At 41.2% G+C, this 19022-nt stretch overlaps 1 protein-coding gene across 1 annotated transcript; it reads left to right on the forward strand.

Moving 5' to 3' along the window:
• Positions 1 to 7760: 7760 nt before the first annotated feature.
• LOC125378672 lies at positions 7761 to 18214 on the forward strand. The gene is made up of 4 exons (XM_048394599.1): positions 7761 to 7824; positions 8086 to 8350; positions 15429 to 15577; positions 17937 to 18214. Exons 1-4 carry the CDS (start codon positions 7764 to 7766, stop codon positions 18182 to 18184), a joined length of 723 nt encoding a protein of 240 aa, XP_048250556.1. The 5' UTR covers positions 7761 to 7763; the 3' UTR covers positions 18185 to 18214.
• Positions 18215 to 19022: the final 808 nt, after the last annotated feature.

A 19022-nucleotide genomic window follows, 5' to 3' on the forward strand; every position in this document is an offset into this window, starting at 1 on the left:
AACTGCGTAAAACAATAAATAACTGACACTTACCGAACAAAATGTTTTCCAAACTAGATATCCTTTTGGAGAGAGTGAGTGAGTTGGGTTTAACGCCGCTTTTAACATTATTCCAGTTATATCCCGGCGTGTCAGCTTAATGTGGGAAGAAACCGCAAAGCGATGCAGGTCTCGGAAGTTTACCACTTCGGCGAAACCCACGAGCACGGGTATGGTGCTGACAAACCTAGAAACATCATCGTGGCGAATCGGGATTCGAACTCACAATCATAGGTGTCTGGCGTGCCCAAGGGACGCAAGTCTGCATAGCGAATCGTGGCGCCTTAGACGACCTGGCCACCCGTGCCCCCTGGTATCGAGGATGTGATATCGTTCAATAATATTCACATAGCAAATTCCCTTACACTGACTTACCCACCTGAACTAGAAATAAAGGTGACCAGAGAGATAGCCTCATCTGTTTCATATTTAGATCTATGCATAAAATTATGAGTGACAAAACACTCTCCACGAGACTGTATGACAAGAGGGATGACTTCAACTTCCCCTTCATGTCGAGCAATATTCCAGCAGCTCCAGCCTTTGGTGTTTACATTTCACAACTTTTGAGATACAATCGAGCATGCTCTTTCTACTCTTGCTACTCTCTACTTTCTACTCAAAAGTTGTTTTTTTTATCAAGGTTACAACATTCAAGACCTCAGTAAAGCTTCCCAAACGTTTTATGGTATACATGCGGAGGACATTTTCAATTTTGACACATCAGTGACAAAAACGATGTCCGATGCAATTTCTATTTTGACTTGTACCTTATGTTCCCGTGTTTTGTCAGGTGAATAATTGACTTGCCTTTGCATGTGGTTGTGAAGGGTGTCACCGTTTTGGGCAGGATATGCTCACCTTTTAGCGAACACTTGGTATCATCACTATTTGATAGTCGTTTGCTGTTTGACGCCGCACTCAGCAATATTCCACCTATATGACGGCCTATTTTATAGTGATTCATCCACACTTGCTCATGACATTTATGCAAGAGATTTCTATGGGATATGGAAGGAGTTTTGTCGCTTTAATTATATTCCTGATATATCTCCACAACCCATAAACAATCGAGTCTTCAATGAAGATGAATGTAGTTATTTGATGTAATATCATTCAGTTGTAAAGGATAAGGCTAAACACAAAGGTAATTCGCGGAAGATTGGTTTACAGATTCTGCTGAACCTTATAACTGTATTCTTTGTTTATTTGCTTCCTGGCTTACCAACGATTTGAGAACAAAGCCGTAAACTAAGTAACATACCTTTATGAAACAAACCGATCAGACATAGTGCTACACATGTGTTGTGTCCCTAACGTGTCTCTTATATCGGCTGTGGTACTGGAAAACAGCAGATTCTGACAAGCTTGACAACAGATGAAAAAAATAGGGTCGATAACATGTTAGATAATCGGAAATTATATGAGTACACTCCAAACAGACGTGATCAAGATCAATTTCTACAACGTGAAGATACGTATGGAGATAATGCTACGATCGATTAGTGCAAAAGTAACTGTCCTGGACGTACCAGCCTGTTCATCTATTGTGTCTAGGGTGTGTCATGATAGCAGAAGACAACGACAGTGTAAATATGTTTCCTGTACATGTCACAGCCCGTAGCACCAGAGTGAGTGAGTGAGTTAAAATTTAAGTCACATCGGCAATATTTCAGCCATATCGTGACTATATATAGTTAAATATAATGCATAATTCAAATTTATATAAAAAACTGTCAACGAAGAACAGTAAAATAACTAGACTTATCACAGAAGTAGACTTAAAACTAGTATGGAATCATAAAATTGACGGCACTAAACATAACATCACAGTATAAAAACAGGCTATAGATCGCCAGCAATGAAGGTAGATCACCATACTAGGGGCCATGGGGACCGTAACACCAGTAATGAGCTTCACACATTGTACGCATGTGTGATGTATCGACGTGTGTACACATCAGTGACGGTACTTTTATCCTTCATGTGCGAAGACTATACACCATGCTTAAAGAAAATAACGACACCCCTCCCTTCTGTGTTAAATCATTCTCTTCAAGAAACATCAAGATTTTCTTTAGTAAGATGCCTTCTTTCTCAATATAATATTGACTAAAGTTCCCAATATACTTAAATAGTGGTGTCCAATGTATGGTTACAAACAGCGCTACAAATCATTTGGTACCATATGGTAAATTGGCCGGTGCACTCAAACATTTCTTTCATAATTTTCTAATTTCAGTGATTTCTGAAGCTTCTTCATTGAGTGAAATTACGTCAAAAAATTAAAACAATTTAAAAATGACATCAAACGATGAAGAGAGTATTACCCTCGTGACTTTCCTCATGTAGGTTTCGCCTGGCCACCTGTGTCCCGATGCCGAACCGAACCGGGAATGGACAGTCAGTTAATGGAAAATCGAGAAATATACGATCTCGGGATTATCGCCTGTTATAACTATACGCAATCCAAAGATCTAGCTCACCCAAATGGATGTTATTCTTTATCCTTCCTCTGTGGTGATTCTGGGTGTCATGCTTGTCACAAGTGCTGGGATCATCAAAACATGCATTTTGTGTCTCTGAAAGGAGCAGAACTATTCTCTTTACACAAAACAATGACTGTTAAGGACAGTGAAACATTTTCATTTTCGTGAAACTCTGTTCCAAGTATTTTCAGGGACATTTAATCCAACACCAACGATCTTTATCACTTGTTGAATTTAAGCGGTTATAACGACCCTGTAATGTCACATCGTAACAATCTTAAACATAGACAATGAATGGTCTCGAGTTTGGAGCCCTCACGTTTCCGAGGCGTGTTACATACCTCAAAGTAGTAAGACGCACATGGTTTCAAAGCGGCAAAAAAGCAGGTACTTGTAATCACAGTGTGCATACTTCTCACGCTCTGTTTTGTGCTGACTGTGTGCATGTACATTACGTGCATGATAGTACAAATAAACGATAAACACATATTTTCAAACTATTCTTCCAACATGTCCAAGGGAATTCGACTTTTGTGTAAAAATGTTCTTGTTCTGTTTGTCAGAGGAGAGGCATCACACACCATGTCCAGTTCTGCTTAACAGAAATGAAATCTGTGATGGTTTCCTTCTGAAATGAATCAACAATCGGTATCTCTGATTCATACTTAGCCTTAACCAAATACCAATCAGTGCATTAAGAAAAATAGATGGTTTCGCCCGCACGACATGCACGGGGACTAATTTGTGATAACACAAGCAGACGTAAGAAGAGGTTGCCCCATTGGGATACATATTTTCATAAATCCAACGAGTTACATTCAACTGACTCTCAGGTTTACAGTCGAATACTACCGCTAGCAGAAGCAAAAACATTGTCACATGTCAGATTTTCGTTATCTTGGTCATTTGTTGTGGTATATATGATAGTTTGATATGGTGACTTTCCCTAATTGTCGCCAACAACTGAAGGGATCATGTAAATCCTGCTGGGGTCAATGCAGGTAGCAAAGGTACTGTACGTCCACATGGTCCCCAGTATGGTCCTTCAGTTGCTGGCGATCTATAGCTCTTTGTTTATATAATGTATTGTCCTGTCTAGTGATGTATTTTTATGGTTCCATGCTAGTTTTAAATAATAATCTGTGATAAGTCTAGTTATTTTACTGTCCCTTGTTGACAGGATTGTGTAGTTTACACGTATTTATTATGTATAACCATTGAAAGTCACGATATGGCTGAAATATTGCCGATGTGACTTAAAATCTTAACTCTCTCACTCAGTCACTGATATGGTGACTTAACAGCATGCATTTGATGGAAATGTTACGAGATAATCACGTGAGCGAAAGTTAAAACAAAGTAGGTGGCGATGAGTGAGTGAGTGAGTAAGGTTTTACGCCGCTTTTAGCAATATTCCAGGAATATCACGGCGGGGAACACCAGAAATGGGCTTCACACATTGTATCCATGTCGGGAATCGAACCCGGGTCTTCGGCGCGACGAGCCAACGCCTTAACCACTAGGCTACTCGACCGCCCCAGGTGGCGATGAATGTAGGTGGTTGTCACTCGTGACAGCTTCGGTACATCGGTCACAAACTGGGTGAGCCAGACTTTATCAGCTGTAGTCCTTGAGCTTCGGGACCGTGAAGATCCGGGATAGAATAGGTCTTCAGCGACCCATGCTTGCCGTAAAAGGCGACTATACTTGTCGTAAGAGGCGACTAACGGGATCGGGCGGTCAGGCTCGCTGACTTGGTTGATGCATGTCATCGATCCCAATTGCGTGGATCGATGCTCATGATATTAATCATTGGATTGTCTGGTCCAGACTCGATTTTTTTACAGACCGCCGTCATATAGCTGGAATATTGCTGAGTGCGGCGTTAAACAACAAACCAACCAACCAACCTTGAGCTTCGGCCATGTCAACTGTGTGCCAAGGACTTTATCAGCGGGAGTTCTTGCACTACGATCATGTCCTTCACTGAGTGTTCGTGACTTTATCAGCTGAAGTCCTTGAGGTACTGTCACTTTATGTACAAGTCCATTCATGCTGTATTTACGTTATGTCCATTTGGGGATTTGCGTGTCAAATCATTGTGATTCCACCAAAAAAAACAACGACAAACACCATTCTATAATCATAAAAAAATAGAAATTTCCACTAAAAGCAGTGTCCATTGTACGATTCCGACTCTATCATAAACATGTGTCTATAAATCAACTATACATCGAACAAACATTCAAATCACGATTTCGATGTGATTTATGTTGTTTTGTTGTGTCGGTGAGGTATGATGACTGGAAAGAATATTTGACTTATTCTAAAGCACCAAGAAGTTGTGACAAAACTAAATGACAAGAGATGTCTTCAGCTGTCCAATAGTTAACTTTCCCCTTGTATCGAGCAATATTCCTGCTGCTCCAGCCCTTGGGGTCGCCAGTTTTAAGGTACAATCGAGCATGTTGTGCCTATCAATATTTCAAAGAGCGTCATACAACTCTTGTTCAGAAGTTGTTTGATCAAGCCCTCGGTAAGACCTTCAAAATGTTTTATGGTAGACATGTGGCTGACGCATCAGTGACAAAAATGATGTCAGATGCAATTCCATATTTTGACTTGTACCATATGTTCCTGTGTTTTTTTTCAAGGTGAACAATTGACTTGCCCTTGCATGTGTTTGTGACGGTTACCACCAGTGGGGCAGGATACACTGGAGCCAACTGCACAAACAGTGGGGAAACTGACATTTATTGTCACATTTTTAATGATTCAATTATTTGAATAAAGTCCTTTGTTTTCTTATTTACAAATTATCCCTGCCTGAGCAACGTGAATCGAACCCGGGTCTTCGGCATGACGAGCGAACGCTTTAACCACTAGGCTACTCGACGGCCCCTTACCCACAAGGAGTGTGTTTCTGAAATGGATGTGTGATGTCATGCGGAGTGCATTATTATCTGCATCCATGTAATTATATAATTTAGGGAAATGCTTAATGTGTAAAATAAATCCTCCTTATGAGCCTCGAGGTTAAACGTGAGTGAATTATTCCTGGTTAGAGTTAGCTCCCTGGAGTGAATGAGCCAAAATTTATAGTCACATCGGCAGTATTTCAGCCATATCGTGACTAACAAAAAGTTATACATAATATATACATTTAAACAATAAAAGCCTGTCAACGAAGGATAGTAAAATAACTAGAATATCACAGAATATTATTTAAAACTAATATACAGCCATAAAAGATTTCACTATACGTAACGATACAATATAACCATACGATATGACTCATTGCCTTGTCATCGTACCACTACGGCGTGGGGGCTCGATTATTATAACAATCACTGGTTTATTGAGCCTAGGCATGTAATGCCATTTGGTAGAGGACTTGTATACTGGTAAACAATTTGAGTGATTATAAAACGTCAACTCCAGATAATAACCCGTCACGATAATGCGACGAAACAGATTCCATAAGGTGTAAAAGGCAAAATAGCGGTGAAAATCGAGAGTAATTTTTTATAAAATTCTATTAAAATAACGACACCGACAACAACGATATATGAAATAATTTCTGAAGCACCGATGACAGATTTGTTTTAATTTTGAGAAAAGCAACCAACATATAGCCTTGGGTAGTTTGGTTTTAGAACCATTGCAGCTAACAAAAGACCACTGAAGTTTGAAACGTAGTATAACCATTTCTACTTATGCGTAGAATAATTCACCTACTAGGCATGCGCACCATTTATCGAAAAGGGCCACAATGCGACAACAAGACGTTAGCAATATTTAAGATTGTCACATTGTCACGTTGTCGCACAATTGAAAGGCTCTGTTTATTTTTAGATGGGGCGACAATGCGACAACGCAACATGTTTTGACCTTGAGAGATGTCATTTTGTCACGTTGTTGCCCTTTGGGAAAATATAAAGTAGTACAAGTATTTAAAGCGCGACAATACGACAACGCGACATTGCGACCCATGGGAAAATTTCACTTCACGTGTTATAATGCATTTCATGCTCAGTTACATCAAGACCATGTTTGTCATTCATAAGTCTTATTTCCGTTGGAACAAAATCACACTCCAAGTGTCGGGCAGGAATGATACCGGTTCGACCACTTAGCGACCACCTGATGCATGTACTTAAATATGGATCTTTCGGCCTAAGGCATGCTTATCAGTTTGCAAAATGACATCAATAACACTAATTTAAAACTAGTTGAGAATATATAAAAGTCATAAGTATTTGTGAACAACACAATATAAAAATGGGCTAGAGATCGTCAGTAACAAATGGGAGATCACCATACCAGGGACCATGGGGACTTACAGTCCCTTTGCTTCCTGCATGGACACTGGCTGGATTTATATCATCCCTTCAGTCACTGGCGATATTTTACCAGTGAAGCCGAATATTAAAATGACAAAAATTCTACGTATTAAAATTCTGGCATGCATATAAACACTTCGAATGATGTGGGACTTACATACCCTCTTAGCAATCCGGAAAGAGTGATCCAACTGTAAAACCTCAGACAATCGATGACAAAATAGCGGACAGCATTAAGCATGGAAAAAAGGCCTACTTTTTGTTTTTCATTGATTAATGAACTCATGGCTGCGTGGGTTTACAGATGAAGCTTACATGCTGAAATATCCACATCTCAAAAGAAACGTGTATACACGTTACGACCGCAGATGCATACATCCGGACAATGAAATCAACGCAATCATATGTGTGTATTGACTGGATGAGCTTTGTTGACTTTGCTCTCTACTGCTAAAATGTCTACTGGCTTTGTAAAAGTAATATTGATCATTTGGGTGTCAGGTTCCAGGTACTCTCATCACTGAGATGCTCTGATTTATTTCGATTTCAGCAACATTCCTGCTATATGACGGCTGTTGGGATGCTATGTTTGCAAAGCTTCGTGTTACAGAGGACAAGTAAAACTACCTTGTTTGAATATGAATTTACAGCCACAATACTTGATTTGTTATGTACTGATCCAACTGTCTGACAGTTATTTACTATAAGCAGTCTTAAGATATAGTTTACAGTTTACGCTTATTGATTTATGGCACTAATTGAAGTAATGTGTACTTGCTGAAAAATATATAACTTAATGCATATTGATCTGTAACATTGACGTCCATTTAGGATTGTTCACATTTCTGTGGTCTTCTGCAGCGAAGCACACAAACTCGGTTGGCCTCCTGTTATGACGTCCAAAGTGATTGTGTGTCTACTCTTGGTCATTCTCACCTTAAATAACACCGAAGGTGAACATATGACATTGAAGGACAACGTTCTCATTATAAGAGTGGACAGAGCATGCAGTGTTTGCAAATATTTCAAAATATGGTTTGTGTTTGTGTGCGATGGTTGTCAAACACTTTCTTTGGTGGGATTTTGGATTGTTTAGGAATTGTGCAGTTTGTATCAATACGTAATATAAATTTCGAAAGGTTGTATGGTGATCGGAACGAGATAGTTCACTAAGGATAGGTCTTACTGACTTATATATCTTCATATGTGTTTAGCTTCCCTGCGGATAACGTCACCTGGAGACTGGGTGTTCATCAACACCTCCCTGTACGGCGTCGACATCAGGTCTTGCACGACGATGCCACTACAGATCAAGGCCTGTGACCAGGCACACGTGTGGTTTGGGGACGGCACTCCCACCAACTCCTATGAGATTGGTACCTGGAAGAGGGCAGAGACCGGGTTCAGACAGTGTAGTGAATGTTACAGCACTGAGAAATTCTACTCAAACCCGCGAGGCATACACTGCGATGAATTCAGGTAAGATCCCCGCATGGGTCCAAATTGTATTTATTATCAAGACGTAAATGATTATGTTACAAATACTTTGTCTTACTTGAGCTGTGTAAATATGTACCTATCTGAGTATCATTAATCATGGGTTACTCTCTATTCTTTGGGATACATGTGTATACTTCAGAATCGATATTGATAAATGTAAGAGTTTGTTGCCTGAAGTCGCCCAGCAACATTCTTGTTATGTGACGGCAACCTTTAGATAAACCAAAAAAGTGATGGACCAGGGACACGATAGTGCATTTACTGATTTTGTTGAAATAAAAAGCGACAAAGAAATATAAGTTTAATCAGCCATAGCATAGGTGGTGAACATATATAAAATATACTCATGCCCTGAATGTTTTCCCACAATTAATACAGCTCACTGAACAAAGCTTTTACTCCCCTGACAGTAAAAAACTTTCAATGATATTTTTATGTACCAGTACTCGATTATGTGTTTTCTGTTGATGCCATTAGTCTTATGCACCTGTGGTGGGCACGGGTGGCCCAGTCGTCTAAGGCGCCGCGATTCACTATGCAGAGTTGCGTCCCTTGGGCATGCCAGAAACCTATGATTGTGGGTTCAAATCCTGGTTCGCCCCGATTATGTTTCTAGGTTTGTCGGCACCATACCCGTGCTCTTGGGTTTCACCGAAGTGGTAAACGTCTGAGACATGCATCACTTCTGGCTTTCCTCCCACATTAAGCTGACACGCCGTGATATAACTGGAATACTGTAAAAAGCAACGTTAAACCCAAATCACTCATTCACTCACTTATTTCATTTTTTTGTCCGAGTGAGTAGCAATATTCCAACAATATTATGATGGGTGACACCAAGCAATGGGCTTCACACCTTGTACCAATGTGGCGAATCAAACGCTTCAACGACTATGCTAGAACAAACTGGGAATATGAAGAGGATATTTAAGGATATCATCATACCTGGACTGATAGTTGTTCATTTAATACGCTGAACATCTACAAAGAAATACATATGAAATGGAAATATATTTTCTCCAAAAGTACATGCCCAGAGATCTCAGCTTCAAGAGTATATTTACAACTAAAATAACACAGCATATTACTACAGCTATCTGATATGCCCAGGCTAACATTATTTACTAGAAAAAAGACATGAAGAACATATACATCCAGATACCTCCAGTTTCAAATATTTTTGTGTGGGTTTAACACTTAATTGTACAAAATGCCCCCCCCCCCCCCCCCCCCCCGCACACACACACACACACACAAATTGTGACATTTTAATTTTTAGCCTACACTTTATTTGCTGTGCTTGGATACTCAGAATGAGGTATAATACTTAATACAGTAACACAGTTAAGTGTCGTCAGACAAAAACAAACAAACATGTAGACAGGATAAGAAGAACACTCTCAAAGAATGTTGATATCGTGGTACGCGAACAACTGAAACACAATAAGTTGGGTACACTATGTGTAACATATTCAAACGTAAGGAAGCGTTATCGTGTGTCTTAAACGAACGAGTACGACTTATATTTTTAAGAGAGTATGTATGCAGTCGTCGAATCTACAAGACGGGGTATTCCTGTCTCCAGAGGACGATAAGTTGCATCTCCTTTATTGCTTTGTTAAGCCCTCAATCATCTCAGTGATTGAATCGATGGGTAAATAACGAGAAGAGGAAACGATCGACAATATCCACAAAAGGAAAATCGATCCGTTATTCAACACACAGAATTAAAGTAGAGTTGTGTGAAATAAGGGATCGCCCGCGTCTAATCACGACTTTAAGTTGAAGACCAAGTTCTCTACAGACGAGTGATTATCTCCTCCAACCAGCTACTCAGTCTCGGAAGCCCGAATGAATACAGTAAACACAAATAATCAAGACAAATGTTTATCATAAAGAGAGAAGGGTGTAATGTAATACACATCTCCCTATCTGCGCAGGTATGTCTTCGAGATCTGTTGCGCGAGTACCAAGGGTCCAAACTGGTGAAGGCCTTGAACGTCCGTCACTGAGATGTCTCGGAGGTAATGGGATGCGAACACTATATCGGATTTCCAAAAACATCCCTCCATAATTGCGGTCAAGGAGCAATTACTAGTGGAAGCGACAGCACTGGTTTCGTAAGGATTTGATGCAACTGTAGCAGGCCAGCAAATGTGTAGGCTTGTAGGATCACTTAGCGTATGCAAAAAGAGATTGTGGTAGGGGATACTTCTGTTGTAGCTGCCGCAGAGAGCGGGATGAATAACTTCTTACGTAATCGACGAAGTGTTTTCGCCGCTTCCATATAGATTCGAAGTGCACGTACCAGACACCAGATTGTAGAAATCTTAGTGCCCGTTGTAGTTGTGATGACAGAACCTTTTAGTTTATGAGATGACCGAAGATAGTGAAGTTATTCAGCAATTTGTTGCGGCGATACCGTGGCAGTAGTGGAAATGTCATGTGAATGACAAAACGATTCAAATGCCTTCCATTGATGGTCATATAGTGCTTTCGTAGATGGTCTTGGCCACTTGTTCAGAATAACACTTAGCTATCAATGATTTCTGTAAATGTTCCAAACGCATAGATTGAGAGTTGTTGGCGATGGATGACAGAGCTGAGAGTGATGTTATGCAGAAGATCTTCCCTAGAGGTAGATGGTAAAATTTCCTGTCTGCAATACTGCGTGTTGGCCAGTTGGGCGCAACCAAAAGTAGAGTGAGGCGATTGGTCGTTGTTATCTTCCGTAGAACCCGATGTAGAATGCTGGTTGGGGGAAAAGTGTAAGCATGTAGATTGCTAACGCATCGTGGTCCCAGTCTAGTGGGTCTGAGATTGATGATACAAACTGTCGAAGAGGGCTCTGATGAACTGGAAATCGTTTCGCACTTTTTGGTGTTGATGATCCAACCTAGTTGGTGAAGTAGACGTTGAGAGAAATCACGGTGACGAAGTAGAGTGTTCAAATCCTTGTTTGCTTGAATACAGTCGTCAATGTAGGTTTTGAAGACGATGCCTCGAGTGTTGAGGAACTTGATGATAGGTCTATTGAGGCAAGTTAATAGCCACAGGGTGGAGGAAATTCCAAATGGGAGCACTTGCCATTGGAAGTGTTGGCCTAGGAACACAATTCGAAAATGGCGGTGCCCTGGCAGGAAAGGGTCTTGAAGTACGCGTCTTGTAGAGCTAGGCGGATCCTGAAGTCGTGGGATGAATAATCGTTCGTAGTAGGGCGATTGATGTCATGCCAAAGTGTGAAGGCGTCTCCAGGTATAGTTTGTTGAAGGTTTTCATGTTGAAGATGAGATGTAGTTGAGGACTGTCCTTCTTGGGAACCAGAAAAAATGGAGACCAGAACCCTGGTGTCATTGGCCAAATGCCCAGACGTTCTATTGCATTCTTTACAAGTAACATGCTTATGGCGTCTATGAGAACTGCAAGTTGTTTGCCTGGGAACAGATGTTGAGACAGTTTGCACGTCGTCGGAGATGTCCTGGCAAGAGGTAGAGGATAACCTGTTTGTAGGAGACGTGACACATATGGGTCGTCTAGGATGCTCCAGTTTATAGTGAATGTGCCATTTTTCCGCCTAAAGGAAAATGGAATGGCTGAAGTCGGAAAGTCCCAGTCGTTCTTCTGTAGTGAGACATTTGGGGTAAGTGTCTCCTGACTTAGGAGTTAGTGTTTCCTTTAGTTTCTGAAAAGGAGACGGTGCGTCCGCATGATTTCCCTCCTGTTGGCAACCTAAGCCACGGCCACGAAAAGAAGTAGACCCAGTACTAAAAACCTCTCTAAGGTCTCGTTGAGAGGGAGTAAAGGTTGGTTGCCTTTGGAATTTCCTTTGCTCTTCCAGTTCCAGAACAAGTAAGTCAACAGTGACATGCAGGGAAGTGTCTCTTTGGACTTCATTGGTGACCTCCTGTATGCGCCCAGCGAAAAGGGAGGCTGTTGACCATGGCAGCTGGTACAGCCTGTTGTGAAATTGATCATCCCATGAGCAATGCTGTAACACCCAACGTCTACAAAGAGTAGGGATAGATCCCTCATGGTGAGCAAAGAGCCTTAGTATAGCTGTTGTTTTATCCTGGATGAGGGTCACAGTACCTCGAATACAGGATTCTTCCGCGGAAGATGCATGAGCTAAAGCCGATGAGAGTGCTTAAGTTGCTGATAAAATAGCGGAGACCAACGGGAGGGTCCTTTGAACAGTGGTGTCGAGGTGAACGAGGTCCCTATCATCCACTGAAGAAGCAGAGTACGGACGCTTAGGAGCTAATGTTGCTCCTAGATGACGAAGCTAGGGAGCTATAGTGGTCTGATGACTCTGATTCTGGTGGTTGGTCCACTGAAAGGGATGTAGTGGCTGTCGATGCAGATTGAGGTACCGTTGTTGGTACAGCAGGTGCCGGTTGTGGAAGACATGCTGCAGCTCGCGAGGGATCCATGATATAGGGATAGCTTGAGGTGGAGCTTGTGATGTATCAGGAGTCTCTGATTCACACAAAACAGGAGGGCATCAAACCGGAGATGGTGATGGGGAGCAGGTACGATGAGTAGGTGAAGTAGAACTCTGCCTATCTTTAGGTGAAGGGCGTCTACTAACGGTAGCTGATGGGAGTGGTCTTTCTCTATTCGCCGAGAATCCTTATGACGAGAAGAGGAAAAATGGCTTGACTGAGAAGGTCTGTAATCCAGAAAAGCGGGATCAAGAGGATACCCATGCCTTGGAGGTTGGGGATCCCTGTAGTGTGGGTATCGTTCCAACTCATGTACGTACGCACTATATGAAGTAGGGTTCCAAGGGTAATCACGTTGATGAAAATATAAAAATGTGAGGGTACTCTCTTGGTCGAAAATCCGGATGGATGAGTGAAGGAGAGATCGAGACATGTAGGATGGATGACTAAAAGACTCATTGTAGCGTTCATCCTCCGAGCCTAGACGTAATGGGTCTGAATAGTCTCAGTGTGAGACAAAATAAGTGAATGAGTGATATTCTGCTCGCCTTTTCATAAGACGAGTAACCGATCTGTAAGTGAACGATGCATCTTAGGGGAATCTCTCGAATGTCTCCGATCCTTGGAGGTTTTATGATTTCTCGTGTCCCGTTGAACCTCCTTTGAACCTCCTTTGAAGTGTGTCGATACTTAGTCGTATGTCCGTATGTCCTTCGAGGTTCAGTCAGATTATGTTCGTTGAACCTCAGTGGTTCGTCGAGGTTCTGTTGTTGTTTTTTTATCTGAAGATGTATGTTTCGAGTACGGCGATGTTTGGAGGTTCGATGATGTTCGGAGGTTCAAGGTTCAGGGTGCAAGATTCGAGGTTCGGAGGCCCTATGTTCGTAGGTTCGAGGTTCCCTAGTATCCTGGCCCGCCGATGAGGGTGATCGGCCCGATCTAGCTTTCTTGGCCGGTGTTTTCTTGGTTTTCGTGGATTTTTCTGCAGTCTTAGAGATACAATCTGACACCCGACGCCGACATTTATGCAGGTACAGTTGGAAGGATTTGTCTGATAGATGAGCAGAGTTGGCAACGCTCTAAAAAGCTGCATAATCCTCGACAATCCAAACACTGAGAATGAGGGTCAGACGGAGAGAAAACACGTCGGCACAAAGTGCAGACAGATCTCCGTGTGGACTGCTCGTCCATTATGAAGAATAACTATCCCAAACAGGGATTAAGGTCAATTTGCAGGCACGAAGACAACAAAAATATGAAGCTATCTTGCAAGGGAAAAAAACACCAAAATGTATTCCTGTAATAACAACACGTCACCACTACGTGGCGATTTGAAAGAGAATGAGTTGACTGGGATAGATACGTGATCAGTGCAAGAGGGACAACAAGCATGCATAGCGTGCATGATCCAGATCTGGGAGGTGACCGTGGCGATGTGAGGTACAACAGGGTTGAATAACTTTATAGAAGCTGGAAACCTTTATTTCAGACACGTTTCAACTCAGAATCGAAAGAAGAAAGAAGAATGCATAGTGTGAGATAGGATAAGTTTAAAAATTGTTCGTTTTGCAACATAGTACATTTATCTGCGTGTTTGTTTGTGCAACTGGACAATTTACATATACGTTATCTGTAGATCATTTCATCACCACACTTTAGCCATGTGTTTTCTGGAGCACCGTGCACATAATAGTGAATTGTGGGTACGTGGACATGATCAATACTTAGGATTACATTATACATACTTTGTTGAATTGTATTGTCTTGGAAGAACCCAGTTCCCCAAAATGAAATACAGTTGATACACATAAGAACCAAACTGTTTAAATAAAGTATTTACTTTATCACGCACAAACAAATGCACAAAATCTCAAGCAGTCGTCATTCAGTGTGACTCTCAAACTTATCTGCGTCACAAGTGTTCTAAAATGTCTTATGTACACTTATGGTTAATGATTTCAAAGAGTCCAGTAAGTCGTACGGTACATGTAAGGTAAACACAAGCCATAGAACCATCTTATTCTAAAATTAGAAATCCATTGTACGATTCCGATTATATTTTACGCAAGTGTTTATGAATCACTATCCATCAGTGACGATTTAGGCCTTTACTGGTGACGTTACTTCCGGGGTAGAATAGGTCTTCAGCAACCCATGCTTGCCCTAAAAGGCGACTATGCTTGTCGTAAAAGGCGACTTACGGGATCGGGTGGTCAGGCTCGCTGACTTCGTTTATGCATGAAATAGATCCCAATTGCGTGCTTCGATGCTCATGATATCAATCACTGGATTGTCTGGTCCAGACTCGATTATTTACAGACAACCGTCATAAAGCTGGAATATTGCTGAGTGCGGCGTTAAACAACAAACAAACTAAACCAAACCTTATCTTTTATAGCAAACGTAACTGCCACTTACGAATGGACCAGGCACACTATAGGAACAAATGGGAAACAATTTCGTTTTGTTTGAACGTTACCAAAGTGTGAAATATAAAGGAGTTTTAAACTTCATTTGATACTAGGCGCTTTAGGAAGTGGTTTTCGAAACAACTAAGAACAAACTTGTCTCAATTCCGTATTCTTTTGTTGTTGTGTTACAATTGATGTTTTCAGGTGGTTCTGGTTCCGATGGGGTGAAGGTCGTCTGGAGTTTGGCGAAGGTCGCATTGCTGGCTTGCAGCTTGTGTTTGATGAACCAATCAACAGACCCATTGAAGAGTTCAGGGTGTCATCATATTATTACACGGTCGAGTACATTCTGGGTATGTTAGTGCTATTGTAAGCATCACCCATCCCAACACACACACACCACACCCTGCCAAAACACACACACACCACACCCTGCCAAAACACACACACAAACACAAGCATACATACATACAAACATTGAGGGGGATATTGAAAGGCGAGTCCCTCAGTGCTTCTAAAGCACTGAAACAAATAAGCAATTCAGCATCAGACTACACAGTTGAATGTGACATCTTATTGACACATAGTGTCTCACACATTACTTTAGAAATACCTGTAGGCACCTTTTTATTACTAGCGAATTTCAATTCACCGTACGTCATTACCTTATGACTAAGTAAACTGCATTTATTTACACAAGTCACCCTGTGTTCTGAACATTTTCTTTCCAATACGCAAAATTGATCCACTTTGTTCTGCTGTGAACAGATCCAGTGTAATAAGAAAAGAATATCCACCTCGGGGCTTATGGTAGCAAGTAATTGGGGACGTCATTATTTCACGCATAATGGATGATCAATAGAATCAGCTTCATGTATTTACCAACAGATCAGTTATTGTTCTTGGTGTTGCATTGTAATGCTATTATCTCACAGAATATATTGAAAAGCGTAGATGTGAGAAATGAAATTTCACATCACGCATGTACTGGACATTGTGCACGTGCACATAGAAACCAAAGTGTGTGCACCTATAGGAAACTCAAAGTCACTAATGCAAAGAGCTAAGTACACGTGTAGGGGTTTCTCTACAAGTGGAATAACGGCCAATACCACGGGCAAACCTACCGGGATAGAATAGGTCTTCAGCAACCCATGTTTGCCGTAAAAGGCGACTAACGGGATCGGGTGGTCAGGCTCGCTGGCTTGGTTGATGCATGTCATCTTACCTCAGTTGCGTAGATCGCTGCCAATGAAGTCAGCCACTGAATTGTCTTGTCCAGACTCTATTATTTACAGACTGCCGTCATATAGCTGGAGTATTGCTGAGTGCGGCTATAATTTTTTTTTTAAAAATACGCACTCTGATGCCATCAAGATGTACATGTCGTTCATGGATCGCCAGAAATGGATCTACACGCCCGAAAATAATTTACAAGAAATTTATCGTCGGTACACATTCACTGTGATTGCATCATTTCCCATATTTTAGGGCGGGAGTGTATTTTCCTGATCATTCTACTGGTGTGCACAGATCGTAATGAAACAGCAACCAGAAAAGTGTGATTCGGGTTTTGAATTGGTTGTCTATGTTGAAGTAGTAGATGTAGAATGAGTGCCAGTACTTTATTGGAATATAAATTTACTCTCGAGTCTTACAGCGCAGACAAGTACTCGTGACCCGTAAATAATTAACAATGTGTTATCATAGTGTACATGTATATACTGTGCTTATACAGACATCTCTGCTCAAATGGGGTTTTATTTGTTTCCCGATCAGTGGCTACGTATGCATACCAGGTATCATTCTCAACTACCCGGAGGTGCCTATAGTCCTGGTGGGTTTCTTCATCCACCTCACACATCGGGTACTCGTTCCCTGTTGGGTGAACAGAGGCTCGGTTGAACAAAGCCACTTGCCCAGGATGACATCTTTTTGACACTTGGGGTGTTGGTGTTTATGGCGAAATAACAACCTGATCACTAGCGGGATCAGATCTCAACACCTGGTGCTTGCTTACCCCACGCTTTTGTACTTTTACCTGTCCCTAAAAGCAAGGCTAATTCCTATGTAAATTTCGAGGTACAACCACCTCGGTAACACTGTAGTATTGACAATATTGGTCGTAATTCATGACGGGATATAGAGACTATTCTGCGAGCATGTGTGCCATAGGGATTTTACCAACCGGGTGCAGAATTCTTAAACGAGTTTCTTAAAATCAATATGATTTACATGCGATTGTTATAATTTCTTCATTACCCATAATTTCTTAATTCTTTTAAACTCCCCTTCAGAAATGTTCACTGATCACGAGCGCTGTCTCACAAAACCACGATTGTAGAAAGACGTCAACAATCTTGAGCTATGGCGTCTTTTCTAGTGTGACGTCAATAATACCGTCCAGGTGGCGTAACCAAACAATGGTGAAGTGATATTTGCAACAGAGAATATAAGTAGATTTTTATGAACTCTGTTAATTCTAACCACATGGGTAATGCATAATTGCATTGCACTTAACTCAAATGACAATTACGAGAGCTTTTAGCTTTGATCCAATTTCTAATAAAGACTTTCGAAACTGGATATATATTGGGAAATTCCAGTGAAAAGAAAAACAACTTGAGGGGAATAAAAAGCATGTTGAATGGCAGTTTCTTGCAATATACAGCTATCTTAACCTCGCACACTGAGATACATTTGTGTTTGCAGGTGAAGGCTATGAGTCCCAATATGGTGTAGCCAGCCTGAGTGGGAGATACTCCGACGGGCTGCTGTACGAGTGCAAGGCCTGGAGTGGTGTACACTGTGCCACGCAGTGTCAGGCACACGGAAACTGTCACATGTACAGCTACCAGAAACACCAGGCTATCTGCGCCCTCTACAATAGAGATATGTCATCATTCACTTTGACGTCCGAAACTGGATGGGTTTCGTACCAACTTCGTTATTGTGATTAAATCCTTAGTTTCTGAATGGGGAACACGTTATTGGTGATGTTTCTGGTTATTTCCCATCAGAACATGCACATAGACTGTATTGTACACAAAGTGGTATACATGTATATTTAGCCGCCATATAGCTGGACTATTGCTGAGTGCAAACAAAGGAACAAACATGTATATTTAGAGAGAAATGTAATGTCATGTAATAAGATTGCAGCACTGGCTGTTTTAGCAACAATTTGGGGTAATTGTGGGTGGTGTCACACGCTGAACATACTGCAGGTAAGTAACCATTAAGAGGATAAATGGCGTCAAATATGGCGTCAAATATAAGAAATATCCGCTGGTACACATGACTCTCGGCTCATACATATTGTAAAGAGGGTATTTCAAAATTAAAATGCAAAAGTTTTATAAAAAAAATCGGTTCGTACAAAACTGAATTGTGAAATCAGCTAGAGACCACACAAAACCAATGAATAATGAAAGAATTACATTATCGTAAGTTTTCAATTACAAAAGGTCATATGATGGATGAAGTAGCAGCAGCAACAACAATCAGGTTTATAAAAATAATCAGTGCACTCGAATGTCCAGAATTTATTCACCTTTCAATGTCTGTCTTTCAATACGTGCGCCGATAAAGTGGAGATTGGCAGGAATTCGGTGATTTTTTATAGGTATCCCGTCTGCACTATAGAGTGAGTGAGTCATAAAGGGCGCTCGGGAAAGGCCTGAAATCGCCCTCGCCTTGCCAGCCAGACTTTTAGAATCTGTCACGTTCGAATGCTCTCAAAAGTCTATTTTGAAGTTTGTTTACTTACGGTGCAACTCGGCGATTGTAGGTTTCAAT

This window comes from Haliotis rufescens, unplaced genomic scaffold (genome assembly GCF_023055435.1).
Source record: "Haliotis rufescens isolate VD_foot unplaced genomic scaffold, xgHalRufe1.0.p SCAF_13, whole genome shotgun sequence".
NCBI lineage: Eukaryota > Metazoa > Mollusca > Gastropoda > Lepetellida > Haliotidae > Haliotis > Haliotis rufescens.

Bases quoted from the DNA above. Each gene is read 5' to 3' on its own strand.
- LOC125378672 (XM_048394599.1), top strand. From the start codon at position 7,764: ATGACGTCCAAAGTGATTGTGTGTCTACTCTTGGTCATTCTCACCTTA. The intron at 8,351-15,428 runs GTAAGATCCCCG...TGATGTTTTCAG, and splicing joins ATACACTGCGATGAATTCAG to GTGGTTCTGGTTCCGATGGG. The intron at 15,578-17,936 runs GTATGTTAGTGC...TTGTGTTTGCAG, and splicing joins CACGGTCGAGTACATTCTGG to GTGAAGGCTATGAGTCCCAA.